The sequence below is a fragment of the Larus michahellis genome, chromosome 21 (genome assembly GCF_964199755.1).
Source record: "Larus michahellis chromosome 21, bLarMic1.1, whole genome shotgun sequence".
NCBI lineage: Eukaryota > Metazoa > Chordata > Aves > Charadriiformes > Laridae > Larus > Larus michahellis.
In genome coordinates, this window is record NC_133916.1 from 3,602,025 (window position 1) to 3,619,903 (window position 17,879).

At 56.4% G+C, this 17,879-nt stretch overlaps 1 protein-coding gene across 3 annotated transcripts in view; it reads left to right on the forward strand.

Annotated features, from left to right (window-relative positions):
* GRM4 (glutamate metabotropic receptor 4) overlaps window positions 1-17,151 on the forward strand; it is a 52,654-nt gene extending 35,503 nt beyond the window's left edge. For all 3 annotated transcript variants that reach the window (XM_074564210.1, XM_074564212.1, XM_074564211.1), the window contains exons 7-11: window positions 4,375-4,575; window positions 5,399-5,535; window positions 6,113-7,048; window positions 12,783-13,029; window positions 16,260-17,151. In XM_074564210.1, the coding sequence (XP_074420311.1) occupies window positions 4,375-4,575; window positions 5,399-5,535; window positions 6,113-7,048; window positions 12,783-13,029; window positions 16,260-16,309 (1,571 nt within the window). In that variant the 3' untranslated portion in view covers window positions 16,310-17,151. The remainder of the gene's footprint in view (window positions 1-4,374; window positions 4,576-5,398; window positions 5,536-6,112; window positions 7,049-12,782; window positions 13,030-16,259) is intronic.
* The last annotated feature ends 728 nt before the right edge of the window (window positions 17,152-17,879 follow it).

The following is a 17,879-nucleotide window of genomic DNA, read 5'->3' on the forward strand; positions in this document are numbered from 1 at the left end:
TGGCACTTCAGGGCATGCTCTAGTGGCAGGGATTGTAGGGGTTTTTTTTGTGTGTGTATGGTTGGACTCGATGATCCCGGAGGTCCCTTCCAACCATGAAGATTCTATGATTCTAAGGATGGTGCTTCCACATCCTTGCCCTTGCAGGCATTTCCCCAGATGTTCAGCTAAGGATCTGGGGAGACCTCTCTTGTCCCCACAAGGGCTTTCCAGCTTCCCCAAGTAGTCTTGTGGCTAATGCATAGGTGTGAGCTTGGTAAGCAGCAAGAAAACTTGCCCGTGGCCATGGCCTTGGGTAGCTGAGAGCTCCTCATCGTCCCTAGTTGCATCAAGAAATCGCCGGCACCAGGAAATGCATGAGCAGGTCCTGCAGAGCACTGATCTCTTCATCTTCATAGTAATGTAGCATTTAAGCAAGCAATATTTCAGGGCCAAGGTATTAGTGGAGGCAGCTGAAACCACGACGTGGCAAATGTCCTAGGAACTGTCTTTAAATTATCTGAATTTGTCAGCAAATAAATTATCTCCTGAATGTTTGCTTGGCAGATAAACGGAGAGGGGAAATAACGCACGATGAAGCAAATAACCTGCCTGGGCAGATCCATGAGCTCCTGTGCTTTGCACGGCTTATGCAAATGTCCTGTTTGGGGCTGGTTTATAGAGGGAACTGTACTGACTTCCCCCATGGGCTTCAGGTTTGGGTACAGCCCAAAATGCACCGAGAAATGCTGGCTTTTGCATCCCAAAAACCAAAACTGAAGGGTCCTGTCACCAAACAGGACAGCTCATGGCTCTTGTTCCTGTATGGGAGAGCTGGGAGGAAGGCGATGGGTGAGGGCTGGGGTGGGCACCAGGTTTTGGGGTGATTCCTGCTGGCAGCTGCCCACGTTGTCCCCGAGACCAGTCCTAGCAGCCATCAGGATCTGTGCGCTCCATCCCCAGTTTGTCCTGCTGGGACCAGGATCAGGCTGGGACCTGTCTCCCGGCTGCTTTTGCAGTAGGATCTCCTCAGCATCCTTCTCCGCCCCCGAGCTCCCTCCGCCGGGCTGCGTCCCCGACCTCCCTGGGTTGGGCAGGCTCCTGGGGGACAGCCAGCCCCTGCTCCTGCTGGAAAGGATCCTGCCAGCTGCCGCTTCCTTAATAATTCACGCACGTGCGGATGCAGACGGGGAGGTGCTGGGGTGCTGCACGTGGAGACGGAGGAGCCGATGGCAGCGCTGGGTTTGCTGGGCCAGTGGGGTGACAAGGGCAGGAGGACGGGGCACGGCTCAGGGCTGTGTCCCCTACTGTGACCCGCACGGGGACCGCAGGGTGCCCTACGGGCTACTCGTTTTCCAGAAGAGCTAATTAATGGCCTTCGTTTCGCAGGGCTGGATGGTAACTCTGCTTTGAAGCAGGGCTGGGGATTTCTCTGCGCGCTCACCTCTGCGGATAGATGCAGAGCAGCAACGTGGGCGGAGGGGAGAGGAGCTTTTATTTGATTTTCCTTCTTTATTTGTGAGTCTTCATATTCTTTTCCCTTTTTGTTTTGCTTCTCTCTGGTCTCTTCTTAGTATGGGGTTGGTTTTTTTTTTTGTGTGTCGCTGATTGTTTTCCAGCACAGCGTGCCCCAGCGAGGCCAACGGGGGAGGATTTGCACTGCTGGCCGGGTAGTTAAGATGATAAAGGGCTCCTGTTGATGGAGGCTGGGTCTGAGCGGGCAGGGGTGTCCCGGCAATGCCTCTGCTCGGCTTTCCTTCGGACCCACCGCCTCCCCAAACGGGCACTGCCAGCCTCGCTGCATCGAGCCCTCGTTGCAGAGAGATGCTTGGAGCGAGCATCCCTCGTGGGGGGACGGTTCCTGATCCCAAGATGGGCTCACCCTGCCCAAAAACACGACGATGTGCACCTGGCTCCCATGAGATTTGGACACTCAGAGGCAACACCATCCCCCAGCTCTCTGGAGCAGCACTGTGAGCGATTTTGATTAACTTCTGCCAAAAGCCAGCGCCGACGATGTGATGGGAATTGATGCTAATCCTGTCTCATCCACCGCTTGAGAAGATAGCAGCGTCCGTCCTCCGAGGGGTGCCCGCAGAGGCTCATCATGCACTTGAAAATTAATTATCAGCCCTGTAGAACGATGCATGACCCTGCTATTATAATCAGCCGGGTCACATCCCTTTTGCGGCCTTAATCTACTGTGAGTTTGGTGGAGATTTATTGTCTCCATGTTGGGAAGAAGCCTCAGCTTTCTGCTCCGCGTTGACCCTCTGTGCACCAGGCAAATTCCCGTCTGGAAAAAGCAGCTGGGGCCTGGGGCAAGGGGCTTCTCCCACTGCTCGCTGCAAGCCGGAGGGGTGTTTGGGAGGAAAATCCAGCCTCCGCAAGCTGTGTTATCGTAGCGGGTTGTGTTTTACTTGCTGGGACCTGTGTGGGATTTGAGGTGCCTGCTAGGAAGCCGAGGAGCTGGGAAGGGATGTGTCCTGAGTCCCGTGTGTCCCCTGGGCTCAGCATCCTCTGCGGGGCGACAGGACGGCGCCGGGGGTGGCAGTGGGGCTGGGACATCGCCATGGGCTCAGCTCCCCTGGACAGTCTATTACACCTTTTTTTTTTTAATGGGTAATTATCTTGACAAGATAGAGTGGCTTGTCTGCGCCTTGAGAGATGAATGCAGGGAAAGGCCCAAAGTTGAGGGAGAAGATTAATAGCCCTTGTCAATAACGTGGAAGAAAGGATAACTTGACGGGTTTCGCATGAGTAATCTCCACGTAGTCCAAAAGCATTTTTATAACTTTGAAGGATGGGCTATAAATTCCCCTCCTTGATATCATCTTTTCTTGCTGGTCAGTTCGCTATCAATTTGCTTTAGTGTCTCGTCAGTGGCACGTTTCGCTCTCCGTCCCGGCCCAGGGATGTCACCGCTCAGCGGAGACCTGCTCCGCATCCAGCGCTGGCTTCGTCCCACCTTCCTGCAGCGGGGAGGGAGGGCGTCAGCGACCCCAGCTTCTCTGTGCCTTTTTCGTTCCCATCTGCACAGGCTCTGTGCTCTGGTCCCCTGCGGTCACCGTAAAACCCCGCCTTGCATCAGGGAGCATCCGTGCACGGCGGCGCCAGAATTAATTTTGGAAACCCTTGGATGGCTTTCTAGGTTGCTTCTGCCTCTCCGGAGGGTGATGGCCATGCCTTCGGCTCCCTGAGAAACCCTCCTTCCCTTTGGCTGTTGCCGAAGGAGCTGTGGCCTGGCGGGGTGCCCGGCCACGCCGCAGAGACGGTGATAGCGGTGCAGAGGCCGTGGCTCCCTGACGCGGTGTCACCCCATGGGAGACGCTTTCTTAGCTGTAATTAACAGCGTGCGACATTAATCGGTGTCTTTTGCTAAATGATTAACATGTTTCTAGTCCCATTAAGGGTGGTTATGACAGGAGAGGCAGGCAGCTGTCGCTGGTAATTACCAGATCCTTGCAGGATCCTGCAAGCCAGGATGGCTGCAAAGGGCTGTGGGGTCAGCAGGGTGGGAGGGTGGCAGGGGGTGACAAGGGGCGCAGGGTGACAGGAGACAGAGGACACACAGCCAGTGTTGGAGGACACACAGCCAGTGATGGATACTGCCTGGGCGGTCTCCTGACACCGCTGATAGACACGGAGCTGGTGGGAGCTCCCAGCCAGATGGAGGAGGTCAACCCACGGGGGTGAGGGTGGGACATCGATCACAGCCCAGCCCGCATTCTGCTTGGGGACCTGGGAGCACAGGGATGTCCCATGGCACTGGGATGTGACATCCCAAGGGCTCTTGGAAGCACAGCTGGGTGCCAGCACCCACATATTCAGAACTACATTCCAGGGAGGTTGGTTGGGAATGTCCCCAGTGAATGTTTCTTCGCTGCACGTCACCTTCCTGCTGCCCGCGGCGGCCAGCTCGTGTACCCCAAACCTTCCTGGTGTGCGCTCAGAGGGGCTCGGGTGAGAGCCACGGCGTCCCCATGGCTGTCCCTCCTGACAAGGGACACACAGGTGACGGGAGGAATTTCGGCTAGCGGAGAGGCGGGAGCCCTGAGCCCTGGCAGTACAGACGCAGCCGATGCCTCGGGCTGGCACTGGGAAATACATCCGCAAGGTGGGGGGTTGCTCTGGGGGGAGTTTGGGCTTGGTTGAGATGCCTTTCTGCCCTGCTGCTCCTTCCTGGGACATGCCTCGATAGCATAAGCCTCCCGCTGGGACAGAGGTGCCCTGGCTGGCTGATGGGTTTGTCATTTTGGGAATGGGGTTGGAGTTTCCAGCCGCGTCGCTCCAGAGCGGGCTTGTTTGCAAGGGTTTGGCTGCAGCAGAAATGTCTTTGCGGGGAATAGCTGGGACGGCAGGGAGATGGCAGCCCTGCTTTACGTGTGCCCACAGACCGAGAGCGGATCGGCCAGGACTCGTCGTACGAGCAGGAGGGAAAGGTACAGTTTGTCATCGACGCTGTCTACGCCATGGGACACGCTCTGCACAACATGCACAAGAACCTCTGCCCCGGCAAGGTGGGGCTGTGCCCCAGGATGGACCCGGTGGATGGCGTGGAGCTGCTCAAGTACATCCGCAACGTCAACTTCTCAGGTCCGTCCGTCCCCGGGGTGGTGGGGAGGAACGGCTCCGTGGGGCTGGGTGTCGCAGGGTGTCCCCTGTTATGGGTCACTGCAAATGCTGGGTGCAAAGACGGGGTGGTTTTGCAGCAGATCAGCAGACGAGGAGGTCTGAGCTTCCACATCTCCTGGGAGCCTTTGGAGACCAACCCGTCAGCGATCCTGCCTTCACCCTGCCGTCCTGCCTGGCCTCCCCCCTCGCCCGCTCCCCCCTGCCGCCTCCGGCTCACGGCTGGCAGAGGTCCCACTGAATCACGCCGCTGTGTCCTTGTCTGTCTTCAGATCTCCTCTGGAAATGCATCTTTTCCTCTGCCCTATCTCCTTAATAAACAATTTCTGTCTTGTCCTCCTTATTACTTCTATTTATCTTCACTCTGTGATCTGCTCTGCAGTCTCTTATTTATTTTTCCTTCTTGCTTGATTTTTCTCTTCCTTTCTTTCATTAGCATTTATCTGCACAGTTCACTTGATTTAGCTTTAAAGCTGCTTTTTCCCCCTTTCTTAAAAGAAGTAGTAAACCAGCTGGTGTAACGGCCCTTGGTGCCTGGCATCGCTCCTGGAGAAGTCGGTGGATCGGTACCATAAGGTCTCTGCACCAGTTTGGGTTTGGGGTTGGTTTTCTTTTTCCCAGTTGCTTCCTCCACCCTGTGCCTGTGCTGGCATCGTCCTGGCAGCTTGCGGCATTCCCAGCAGTGAGAAACCCCACGCCAAGGGGGAGGCATCAAAGCAGAGCCCCCTTTGACACCATCACCCAGGGCACCCCGTGCTGTGGGTGCTGAGCCCTCCCTCTCTTCCAGGCATCGCTGGGACTCCCGTGACGTTCAACGAGAATGGAGACGCGCCAGGGCGTTACGACATCTACCAGTATCAGATCAGGAACTCCACTCCTGAGTACAAAGTCATCGGGCAATGGACTGACCACCTCCACCTGAAGGTAAAGCTGGGGGCTGGCTGGTGCCGGCAGTGTGGCCATGCCAAGGGGAAGGTCCTGCAGATTTCTCCTGCACCCATTGAGGCCACGTAGGGTGTAGTAAACCTGGCTGGGAGCCAGGGGAGCCCATGGGTGCAAAGCAGTTAGGGAGCCCATGGGTGCAAAGGCAGGCAGCCAAACTTGGGGGGAGTCAGAGGGGAGGGTGTCCCCCAACTACACACTTGTGGTTCAGCCATGGTGACCCTCCATCAGTCCGTGTGACAGTATCCCATGGGCTCTGGGCATCCAACTTGCAGCTCTGATAAGAGAAGGAGAAGCCAGAACAGAGGAGAGGGAGTTTTCCCAGGGAAGCGGGACTTTGTTTTGGGTTTCTGGTGGTGAATCTTCCCAAAAGGCCGATGGAGAGCTTCATCGCCTCCCTGGCCCCATGCTGGGAAGGGCTGGGGTCCTTCCTGGGGTGTACTGATGGGGCGAGGGGTGGGATCCGGGCAACACTGCTGCGAGCAGAAGCAGGGCATCCCCCCATGCCCCAGATGCCCGGCTCCAGCGTCAGTGGGGCTGGTGCCATCTCGCCCCACAGGTGGAGAGCATGCTGTGGCCGGGGGGTGGGAGCCAGCTCCCCAGCTCCATCTGCAGCCTGCCCTGCAAGCCGGGCGAGAGGAAGAAGCTGGTGAAGGGCATTCCCTGCTGCTGGCACTGCGAGCGCTGCGATGGCTACCAGTACCAGCTGGATGAGTTCCACTGCAAGCGGTGCCACTTCAACGAGCGGCCCAACGAGAACCACACCAGCTGCACCCCCATCCCCATCATCAAGCTGGAGTGGAGCTCGCCCTGGGCCGTGGTGCCCGTCTTCATCGCCATCGTGGGCATCATCGCCACCCTCTTCGTGGTGGTCACCTTTGTGCGCTACAACGATACGCCCATTGTCAAGGCGTCGGGACGGGAGCTGAGCTACGTCCTGCTGACGGGCATCTTCCTCTGCTACGCCACCACCTTCCTCATGATCGCTGAGCCTGACTTGAGCACGTGCTCCTTGCGACGCATCTTCCTCGGGCTTGGCATGAGCATCAGCTACGCCGCCCTGCTCACCAAGACCAACCGCATCTACCGCATCTTCGAGCAGGGCAAGAAGTCAGTGAGTGCCCCCCGGTTCATCAGCCCCGCTTCCCAGCTGGTCATCACCTTCAGCCTCATCTCGCTGCAGCTCGTGGGCGTCTGCATCTGGTTCATCGTGGACCCGTCCCACTCTGTCATTGACTACGAGGACCAGCGGACTACAAATCCCCACTTTGCCCGGGGCATCCTCAAATGTGACATTTCGGACCTCTCCCTCATCTGTTTGCTTGGGTACAGCATGCTTCTCATGGTCACCTGCACTGTGTATGCTATTAAGACCCGCGGGGTCCCGGAGACCTTTAACGAAGCCAAACCCATCGGGTTCACCATGTACACTACTTGCATTGTGTGGTTAGCCTTCATCCCTATATTTTTTGGGACGTCGCAGTCGGCGGAAAAGGTAAGGGAGGAGGGGAGAGGTCTGTTTGGTGGCCCTGTGGGCTGTAAGGAAGGGGGCTGAGAGAGGCTGACGTGTCCTAAGCAAGGAAGGGAGCTTCTCTGTGCTCCCACCACCTTGGGAATTGTGGTGGGAAGTGCTGATTTGCAAACCTCTTGCTCCACTGGGGAGCAGAAACCATTGCCTCCAACCCCGTTTTCCTTTTCCCATTTTTTGTGGATTTCTTCACTCCTTCCTTCCTGGCTTTCCTGTTTCATTTCCTCCTCTCCTGGTTTGCTGTGCCCATTGGTCCCACCGCCCCTCTCCAGACAGAGTAGCCATGGGCAGCACAGGCTGCTGCCCCGTGGGCTGGGGGAGGACGAGTCCCCAGGGCAGATCCAGGTCCCCCGTGTCATTAGCACCATTTCTACATGGAAAAGGGACCGAGTGCTGCCCAGCCGGCTCCTTTTCCTGGTGCTGAGTCAGTGATGGAGGCTGGAGAGAGGGATCTGTCCTCTGAAATCCCCGAGAGGTGGAAGCAGCAGAGGGCAAGGGCAAAGGAGAGGGAGCAGGACAACCCCTCGGTGTGTCCCCTCTCTTGCCGGGGCGGGCGGCAGCTTGCGGCTTCTCACTCGATTACTGTTTCACTGTGATTTTAATTAACACCTGTGTGTTTGGCAACACGGAGCTGACGACAAATGGCTTGGCTGTGGCGGACAGGGTGGCACAGAGCCGCGCAGGGAGGAGCGGAGGGGCCTGGAGTGCGAGCATCCCCCTGCGTCTCCGGATGCGACTTTGCACACAGCGTAGACGAGGCCAGACCAGATAATCCCAGAGGTGCAGTTGGGCTGTAAAACAACCTGTTTGTCTGTCTTCCTCCTCCTCCTCGGCCCCCTGGGTTTGGTGTGGAGGGTGGTCCCGGTGCCAGTACCCGTGGGAGCCTGGCTGAAGCTCTGTGCTCAACTGAGAGGGAGCAAGAACAAAGAAGAAAAAAATCTCATGAATGAGACCCAAATCCCCTTTGCCTGCCAGCCAAAACAAGAATCGCGTTTATGTTAAACGCGAACAGCTCATGCCTGCCAGCCCGGAGCTGCCTGTGACAAATAAACCTCGGTGCTGCTATTCCCTGGAAATCCCCGGAGTGACCCGCTGCCCGGATTCCCTCTCTGGATCCATCACGACTGGGATAATGTCCCCCGAGTGTGTCCCCCCATGCTGCTGAGCTGCTGAAGGCACGGCTTTTGGAAACACCAATTGCAAAAGAGCCACAGGTGGTTTGCTGAGAGCTCTTTTGCTGTGGGCACCGGAGTTTCGGATATATCCAGGAGACCTGGCTCTGCTCAGAGCATCAAACCCCGGAGCTCGAGGAGATCGGGTCTGTGCAGGCACCTTTCACCTTGGTTCAGCCCAAAAGTCTCTCCCAAGCCGGCCTGGCCTGGCTGGAAGTGTGAAGGAGAATTAAAGGAAATAAATGGAGCCTTTTGCAGCATTTCCATTTTGATGAGATGGCAGGGGAGATACTAACAAGAAAGCAGGTTTTTTAAGAAATTATTGCAAAACAAAAGCTCCCTTAAAGCCTTCTTAATGTGCTCAGCATACTGTGGGTAATAAAGATGGAAATGATAATGATTGTAGATTATGCGCAAGGTTGCTCACCTCTTCACTGCAGCTTGTCATGGGATAATTTAGGGCTGCCGAAAGCTGGCTGTCAAGCAGCAATTCGACAATAGGCTGTGCCTCACTTCGGGGGTTTGTAATGTGCAGGGCTTCTCTGTTATTAGGCTGCTAACAAGCTGATTAGAGGCGGAAAAAGTGATGTTCCCAACTCCCCTTGGACGCAGCTCTCTTTCTTAAAGCCTGCCGCTGCCGTGGCGTCCGCTGAGCAATCCCGGGAGGGGTTTGTGGTGTTTCAGCTCGGCGCTCGGCCGTGCCGCCGTGGGATGGGAGCTCTGAGCCTCTCCAGGCTGGGGCTGAAGGGCGATGGATGCGCTCGAAGGGGCAGCCGGAGGAATCTGGTCCTCAGTGCTGCCTCGATGCTTTACCTGCTGGTTGAGGTCTTGGGGAGCAAAAGGTCAAAAAGGTGGTATTCCGCAGCCTGCAGAGAGGATCTGGCTCTGAGCGTGTCCTTGGGGTGAAAACTGGGGGTGTTGGCATTGGCGTCACCCCGCGGCGGTGCTGGAGCTGCCCGGGATGCTCAGCAAGGCATCCCCAGGCTTCTGCGGATCCCGTCGCCTTTGTCCCATCGCTGCTGGGACCGAGCCCCGCTGGGCTCCGTGGAGGGTCAACGCATCTGGGAAAAGAAAAGCCAGGAGTGTCGACCAGGCCTTTGTTCTCCCCATAGAGCATGGCTGAAGCTTTGCTCACGTCCTGAGGGTGCCACGGGGCAGACCCACACCTCCAAACACCCCCCCAGCACCTCTGCCCGACCCCATCCGAGCCTGCGGCCAAGGCTGCCTCATGGTCCGAAGGAGCTGGATAAAAATCTCCATTTTTATTTTATTTTCCTTTACCTCGTGCCTACAACTTTGCATGGAGGTGGCATATTATTATAACAAGTCCCCCAAGCCTTTTCTCAAAAGAACCTCTTATCCCTGCCGATCCCAGCGGATTACAGAAATAGCAATAACAGAGGATCTAAAGAAAGAGACAATTTCCTGCGCTGATAACGCGGCAGCTGAACAGCGGTGTCATTGTCTGGTTCTCTGTTTATCACATTTGCTTTCAGCGAGGGAAAAGAAGGAGAGAAGAAGAAATGAGGAGGACTGTCCAGTGGTTTGAGCAGCTTTTCCCTTCCCTGGCACCCGTGGCGGTGCAAAACCTCTCATAGCTGGGTCAGGCCTGGATTTAGAGGAGGGGGTTGCTCATTAATGGCAGAGATTTGCTTTAGGACAAACACAACCTGTGCAGGGCTGTGCCCTGAGCCAGGGCTTCTCCCCCCGGGGCAGGACGGGCTCATCCAGCCCTGCGGCGAAGGCTGAGCCCAGCGCTGGGCCTGGGGACTCGTGCTGGGTCATTTAGGGTTGCTGCGATGCCTCGACGCAGCGTCATCATCCTGAGTCAGAGACAGGCTGTGTTCTTTGATCCCATCCACGAAGCAGCGGACGCTGCTGAACCCGGAGCTGTAACTTCTTTTATAACCCGCAGCGCGCACCTCAAAGGGCTCGGGAGGAAGCTCGAGCGTTGTTAACGGCAGGGCAAAGTGGGGTCCTGGATTGGAAACCAATTAAGAGAGTAAGAACGAAAATCATGAGAAATGGTCATTTTTTTGATGTGGGAAAAGGTTAACTGTGCTGTGCTTCATGGCTGTGTTTAGACTCCAGGCTAAAAATATTTCTCTCTGAGCTGAAAAAGGGGCTCGCTGTGGCGTGACGCAAAGCTGTTGAGGTTAGTGCAGAAAACGGGGCTGTTCCTGGCAACTGGATCATTAGGGTGAAGGCGGCCCCTTGAGACCCCAAAAGTGCTGCAGGGGTTTGAGGAGGATGAGGAGACGGGGGGTCCTGGAGCTGGTGCCACCCGGTCTCTCGGCAGAGGGGAGTCCCCGCTGGCGCTGGGGGCTGGAGTCCCGACCCAGGCGCGGAGGAGGCAGAGTGCCCGGAGACGTCTTGTCTGAGCTCCAGCTCAAGCTGCTCTCTTCATCTTTGCCGAAACGCCTCCGAGTCCCGAGGCACGGGTGGGAGTCGCTGCAGAGGCAGGAAATATGGAAATCGCTGGGTTGAAAAGTGAGCTTCCTCCAAGAGGCATCTGCGGAGGACCAGGAGGGTGGGCAGGCGGCAGAGCTGGGGGGGTGAAGGGCTGCAGAGCCCCAGCCGTGTCCCACAGGGTGTCACACTGGTGCCAAGCAGGGTTGTGCCAAGTCCCTGGGACAGGGCTTGGGGTGCCTGGAGTTGGTTTTCCAGCGCTGCCCTCTTTCCCGGCAAGTCCAGGACACTCACGGCAAAGTCTGGAGAGTTTCAGCAGGGGAAAAAAAAAAATGGAAGAAAAATAAAAGAAGAGCAGATATTCTGGCACAGAGATATGTTTTGACTTTCCTTGACGAAATGACATTTTTATTTCCAAAAACTGCCTAGATTGACTGCGCGCATATATAGAGAGAAGGTGGAACAAACAAACCCGCGCATGTGACAGCAATAGGTTTTATTCTGGGGACAAACAAAACTTTTCCGTTGACTCAGAGCAAGCTTTGGTGCTTTTTCTTTTTTCTTTCGGCTTGAGTTGAAACACTTTTTTGGGCATGTGTGCTTGTTTCTGAAGCAGGAGAAGAGAGTGAAATGTTTCTTTGCGTGGTCACACCTGGGACTGCGGGTCCTGGGGTGGGATGGCAGCTCTGGCCGGGAGCTGTTGCCTCCCACTGGCTCTCGCTCATGGCTTGGAGTTGCCTCCATGCACCTTCTCCCCCGGGAGCCGTGTGGAGCCGCTGTGCTCAGCTTCTGTCCTTGGTCACCTTTTTGCTCTATTGACACGAGAAAACGAGCCCCCAAGGAGGTGGGGAACCACTGCCCCCCCTGACGCTGCAGCCCCCTGGCTCCTCCAGGTCCTGCCACCTTGCCCGGCACTAAATCCCATGCAGGAAACGACTGCAGAAGAAACCCCGAACACCAAGCTGTGACTGAGCCATGGGGTAAAGTTCAGAAACTGCTTTAAGCCTCCTAAAACCTTGTTAACAACTTGCAAAACAGCCCCGGCATCTGTGCACAGCTGGAAAAGAAGAAAAGGTGCGTGCAAAGGCACCTGAAGACCCAGAGAACTCTCTCTGCTCAGCCTGGAGAGGCCCAACAAGGGACCTATGTGGTAGAGGAGATGATGGTGGAGAGGACAAGCCCTGTGCTGGGAGCAGGGACGCTGACGGAGCAGGGACGCTGACGGAGCAGGAATGCTGACGGAGCAGGGATGTTCGCGGAGGGGCTCTCCCGCCCGGCCTCCCGTGTTGCTCAGGGACAAGAGGTGGGGGTGGGCGGAGGGAGAGGGGTCTCTTCACCTCCCGTCGCCACCTGCTTCAGATGCCCCCGGCTTGCGAGGAGCCTGCCAAACGCTTTCCATAGAAAAATGGATTATTCTACAGTCAGATTAATGGGCTTTCATTTTGCAAAACATCTGTCACTGTTAGTCCTGGACAGTGAGCGTGAAATTAGTTTTGACTGCAGAAAGGCAGCGTCGGTGTGTAATATGTGACTTACATGACAACGGCCCAGGGAGCCAGCTGGGGAATGGGAATTACCTGTTGAAGGGAGACGGGGGAGTGGGGAGTGCCCTGGCTGTGCGTGTCCTTGCTGTGCCCATCACCGTGGCATCAGAGCTCCTGCCCTGTGGCTGGTGGGGTGCGCTGTGGGTGACGGGGAGGAGAGAGGGAGGGTGAAGAGGGCGGGGGGCTCCGTCTCTGGTGATGTTTTTGAGTCGGGGTGCCGGCAGGTTGCTGCCGGAGCGTGCATGGGTGCTGGGAGGGCTGGGCACACACGGAGGCTGTGCCAGGGTCCCGAAACGCAGGTCAGGGCACCAGCACAACCTCCCCGTGTTTGCAGGTGGGGAAACAGCAAAAGTGGGTCAGAGGCTTCTCCAGGTGCACCTTGATCCATGCAACAAGTTGAGTCTGATGTTTGAGATCCAATACTGCCAACATTTCCAGCCCTGTCTCCCCACCCCTTCATTTATTTAACCCCAATGTTTCCACTTCCCTCTGTTTTCTCTCCTCCTTTCTCAGCTGAACCTTTCTGGATCCTTCAGAGACGTGGTGGGTCTCAGCTCATGCCCTTGTGTCTTGCAGATGTACATCCAGACCACGACGCTCACCATCTCGGTGAGTCTGAGTGCCTCGGTGTCCCTGGGCATGCTCTACATGCCCAAGGTGTACATCATCCTCTTCCACCCGGAGCAGAACGTCCCCAAGCGCAAGCGGAGCCTCAAGGCGGTGGTGACGGCGGCCACCATGTCCAACAAGTTCTCGCAGAAGGGAGGTTTCCGCCCCAATGGAGAGGCCAAATCAGAGCTCTGCGAAAATCTGGAAACACAAGGTAACGTGGCTCCCCGTGGGGTTGGGGAGCTGGTCTTGCTGGGGACTGATGTGATTCCGGGATGCCCAAAGCCTTGGCTCACTGGTGGGCCGTAGCCATGCTGTCATCCATGGGCGCAAGCAATGCCGACAGCGCTGCTCCTTGGCAAAGGGACATCTCAGCCCCTCCTGCCCCATGGCTTGGCCCGCCATCCCCCAGTAGCGAGGGCGGGATGGGAAGGGCTGCATCCCACAGGCTGGGGGCCACTCTGCTCCCCGCCGTGCCCAAAGCACCCCGAGGAGGGAGGTGTGCTCCGGGTATCCAGCTGCATCACGTGTAGGGATTCCTGGCTCTCAGGAGGGGACAGCATCATCTCCTGTCTGTGGGCAGGGGAGATTCCCCCTTCCTTCATTTAACCCGAGAAAAGCTGTTTTCCATCGCAGCAGCCATGTGGGTGAGACAGGACGTGTCCTGCCTCCCTCTGATTGGGGTTACTCCTGGTGCTCCCATCCCTCCCCAGGCCCGTTTACATTATCCCGTGGGAAGTGCTGCCCGGTGGCTGGCATGGGAAGTATGCTGGAGACACGCTCACGCCGCTGCTGGATGAGATGCCAGCTGGGGCACGTGGAAATCTGCTCAAACACTCGGAGAAGGATCCTAATGTCAGCCCACCCTGGGTGCACAGAGCTGCTCCCGGGAGGGCTCTGCTGTGGCTGATGGGGAAAGGTGTTCGGTGCCTGGGGGCTGTTCCGGGGGCCGGGCAGGAGCTAAGGCTGACACAGGGGCAGAGCATCCGTCTCCCCTGGGAAGAGAGGCTGGGGGCTCAGAAAACGCTGGGAAAGTGGATGCATGGCTGTTCTGCATTTGTGTTTCCAAAAACAGAGCCTTGCAGGAGGAAGGAATGATTGGAGCCAATGCTGATGGGGTCCTTTAAGAAGGGAAATCCTATTTGGGCTAAATCTGAAGAAAACCTCACAGATATATAAGTGTTCCTCACGTACCAGCACAGTTTCTGGGTTCTAGAGACAGTGGGATGGAGACCAAACAGCACTTCCATGGGAAGCCATGATTGTCTTGTAATCCCATACTTGCTCTGTTTCCAGCCTGAGTTCTTTAATATCCCTTGGCATCTGTGCATAACCTCCGTATCCTCATCGCTCTCTGTAATGGCTCTCGCTGGCAGTCGCTCTGTACGCGATGTCTCTCCGTAGGCAGTCTCTCTGCATAATTCACTCTTTCATCTACCTATCTGCATTGTGAAGGGCAGCTGCACGGCCAGACCCCCCTCACCGCCCATGCTGGCGGTGGCTTTTGTCAGCTGCTATCGCAGATCTGTGTGGTCTGCGATCCTATCCCAATGTGGCAGTGGGTAAGGGTCCCTCTGTCCCCCCCATTTTGTCTGTGCAAGAGATGCTTCATGCAAGGCTGGGGGTTCCCCATGGTAAGGGCTTGCCAGGATCATGTCCAGTCCTGGGGAGCCACCTGGTGCCAGACCCCCCATGGCATCAGTGTCACAGGCTGCGATGCTGCAGGAGCATTGGCATGTGTGATCTTTTCTCCCTCCAGCCACACGCAGCTCCTGGCCAGGGCTCTGTGAGCACAAAGAGCTCAAACACCCTTTGCAGCAGGGCTTGGAGGCCCAGCTGCAGCGAGCACCTCGTCTGGGACCTGAACCCAAACATTCCCATATGCTCTCTGCTGCGTTGAGCATCCTTCTCCCCCGCGGGACTCGCAGCAGGACCCTCTGAGGATCATACATGCCGGGAGCAGGGAGAGCTGAGCCTCCCGTCTGCCGCATCTCCGGCTCCGATGTGTCTCGCATGGGGAATACGGGAGCTCGGCGCGAACGGGGCTGGCAGCGCGTTCCCAAGGCATGCCAAGGTGGGGAGCCGGGCATGGCATCAGTGCTGGTGGCAGGAGGGATGGTGGGGTTGTCAGCGCAGGACAGAGGAGCCGTTTTACACTCTGGCACTGGCGGGTCACGTATCCTTAAATAAACAACAGAATAAATAATTCACAGGGCTTTGATATGGGCAGATTGGCTAGGAAAACATTGCGGCTAACAAATAGCTCTGTCAGCTCTAATTTCTTATGGCCTATCTAATTGTTATCTGGGAATACCAGTCTGAAATCTGCAGCAAGGTTCATTTGTCAGCGAGGCACCGAGACGGAGGGAGAGCTGCTGGTCGTCCCCTCTGCGCGGTGCCGTAGGGATGGTCTCTGCAGAGGATGCATTTGTGCTGCTCGTGGTGTCTTGGGCTTTGCTGTCTGTCCCAGCACTTGTCCGTGTCCTTGGCTGGAGGGTGTCTGTGTGTCTCCTGAGCCCCGTGGTACCTGGGGATCTCATGGTGGCCTCTCCGCAGAGCATCATGCCCGGGCGAAGCGCTGAGACAAGCCAGGGTGTTGCAAGCTGCTGCTTCCACCTCTCCCTGAGCTGTGGCTGCCGCTAAAAGCAAGTGACATGCTGCAGCCTGCGAGCCTGAAGGCAGTGGTGCAGCCCTGCAGGGAGCAGGAGGATTTATTGCTATCTGGCGTTTTTCTAGCTCTGGGCCTTGCTGCGGCTCCCCCGGTGTCAGTGTGGGACGCGTGGTGGCTTTGTAGCCATGGCTGCCCCCTCTCCTTGTGTGTTCAGCCCCGTCCCGAGGGCTGGTGTGTCTGGGGAAGATGGAAGGTGGGCAGCAGGTTTGTGTCCGTGTTCTCCTCCAGCACCCGAGCGTGGGCACAGGGATCCCTGGTGAGGGCGCAGCCGGGCTGGCTGGCTTTGTGCCACCCGCTGCCGGCACTGCCTGTGCCCTGCTGCTCCGCTCCCAGCTGCCACGGAGCGGCGTCCAGGGGTGCAGGGTGCCCAGCTTGCACCCCAAATCTGCTCTTGCAGGGCTGGGGCAAGCCGAGCTTTTAGCAACATGGAGCATCTGCGGGTTTGTCTGTAAAAGGTTGCTGAAGGAAGTGAATGGGAGCCTGAAAGCACATCCCCTGTAGCTCACGCCACATCCCGAGGTGTCTCTTCGGGACGAACTGTCTTTAGAGAGCTCCCAATGGCTGCCGTGGGGCTCAGCCCCTCTGCCATGGCTCAGTGCCCTCACAGGGAATGATCCCGAGTGCTGGCGCTGCCTGGATCCATGAGCAAACCCCACGTCACGTCCCCACCAGCATCTCCTGGCAAGACTCTCAGGTCAGGGTGAGGGGACAGGAGCCAGAAAGGGAGCGTGGACTTCCTTAACGATACATGTGAGGTTTGTCTCTCTTTCCAGCACTGGCTACCAAACAGACCTACGTCAGCTATAGCAACCACGCGATTTAGCTCCAGCCATCGCAACTGCCTGGCGGAGAGGGAAGCTGCGGATGCCACGACGCGGGAGGGAGCTGGGTCGCATCGCTCGTCACAGGACGCTGGAGGGGCACCCGGACGGGATGGGGAGGTGGCAGCCGGGGTAAACGCTGCCGGCTGGGCCGCTGGGCAGAGCTCCCGGGGAAGATGGCAATCAACAGCAGCAAAAAATAAAGAAAGAATAAAAACAAACCACCGACCAACCGACCACCGTGACAATGCATGCCTCCCCACGGAGGAAGAGGAACAGTGGAGCAGGGGGGGACGTAGCGCGGGGAAGAGGTGACGGACTTCGGCAAGTCTTTGGGGTTTTTTTTTTCCCTGTATCTTGGCAAACAACAAAAAAATAGAGACCCAACATTTTCCCTTTTCTGGAATTTGTGAGATTGTTTGTGGTTGTGCAGAACCTTCTGTTTTCTCTTTCTTTTTGTTTCTTTTAATCTTCCATTTTCTTTTGTTCCTGTCTTCCTCCGTCCCTCTTCACTCTCTCTCCCGTATCCTACCAAATCCTATATGTTGCAAAAAGGAAAAATAAATAAAAATACATAAAATTTAAATAAAAAACAGACGACAAAATAAAATAAAATAAAACCTAGACTGTGTTCAAAGTGCTGATTTCTATAGGTGGTTAATTAATGTATGTGATGACCATATGGATTGAAATATGTCTGCTTTATGTACTGACCAGTCAAAAAACAAAAACACACAAAAAAAACAAAGTTCAGTGCCTGGATGTTTATGAATTATTCAATGACTGTGTAGAGCATGATCATTTTTATACGAGGAGATTTCTAATAAAAGACCATGGTTTTGCACTCGGCGTTTGCTGTCTCTTGGTGAGTGTTCGTTCCAGGCTCCAGGAGGTGACTCTAGGATGATGGTGCAGGTTTTGGGTGGCCAAATGCTCCAGGACACCACAGGGCTTGGTGTCCTCCCTCTCCAGGCCATCCTGGAGCAGGATGGTGAGCAGATCGAGGGAGGTCATCCTCCCCCTCTGCTCTGCTCTGCCCTGGGGAGGCCACATCTGGAGCGCTGGGTCCAATTCGGGGCTCCCCAGTTCAAGAAGGACAGGGAACTGCTGGAGAGGGGACAGCAAAGGGCCACCAAGATGCTGAGGGGACTGGAACATCTCTCTGATGAAGAAAGGCTGAGGGATTTGGGTCTTTTTAGTCTGGAAAAAAGACGACTGAGGGGGGATTTTATCAACGCTTACAAATACTTCAAGGGGGGGTGTCAGGAGGATGGGGCCAGGCTCTTCAGTGGTTCCCAGCAACAGGACAAGGGGCAACGGGCACAAACTTGAACATAGGAAGTTCCATCTCAACGTGAGGAGGAACTCCTTTCCTGTGAGGGTGGCAGAGCCCTGGCACAGGCTGCCCAGAGAGGTGGGGGAGTCTCCGTCTCTGGAGACATCCCAACCCCGCCTGGACGCGTTCCTGTGCCACCTGCTCTGGGTGACCCTGCCCTGGCAGGGGGCTGGACTGGATGATCTCCAGAGGGCCCTTCCGACCTCTGCCAGTCTGGGATTCTGTGCGCCAAACAG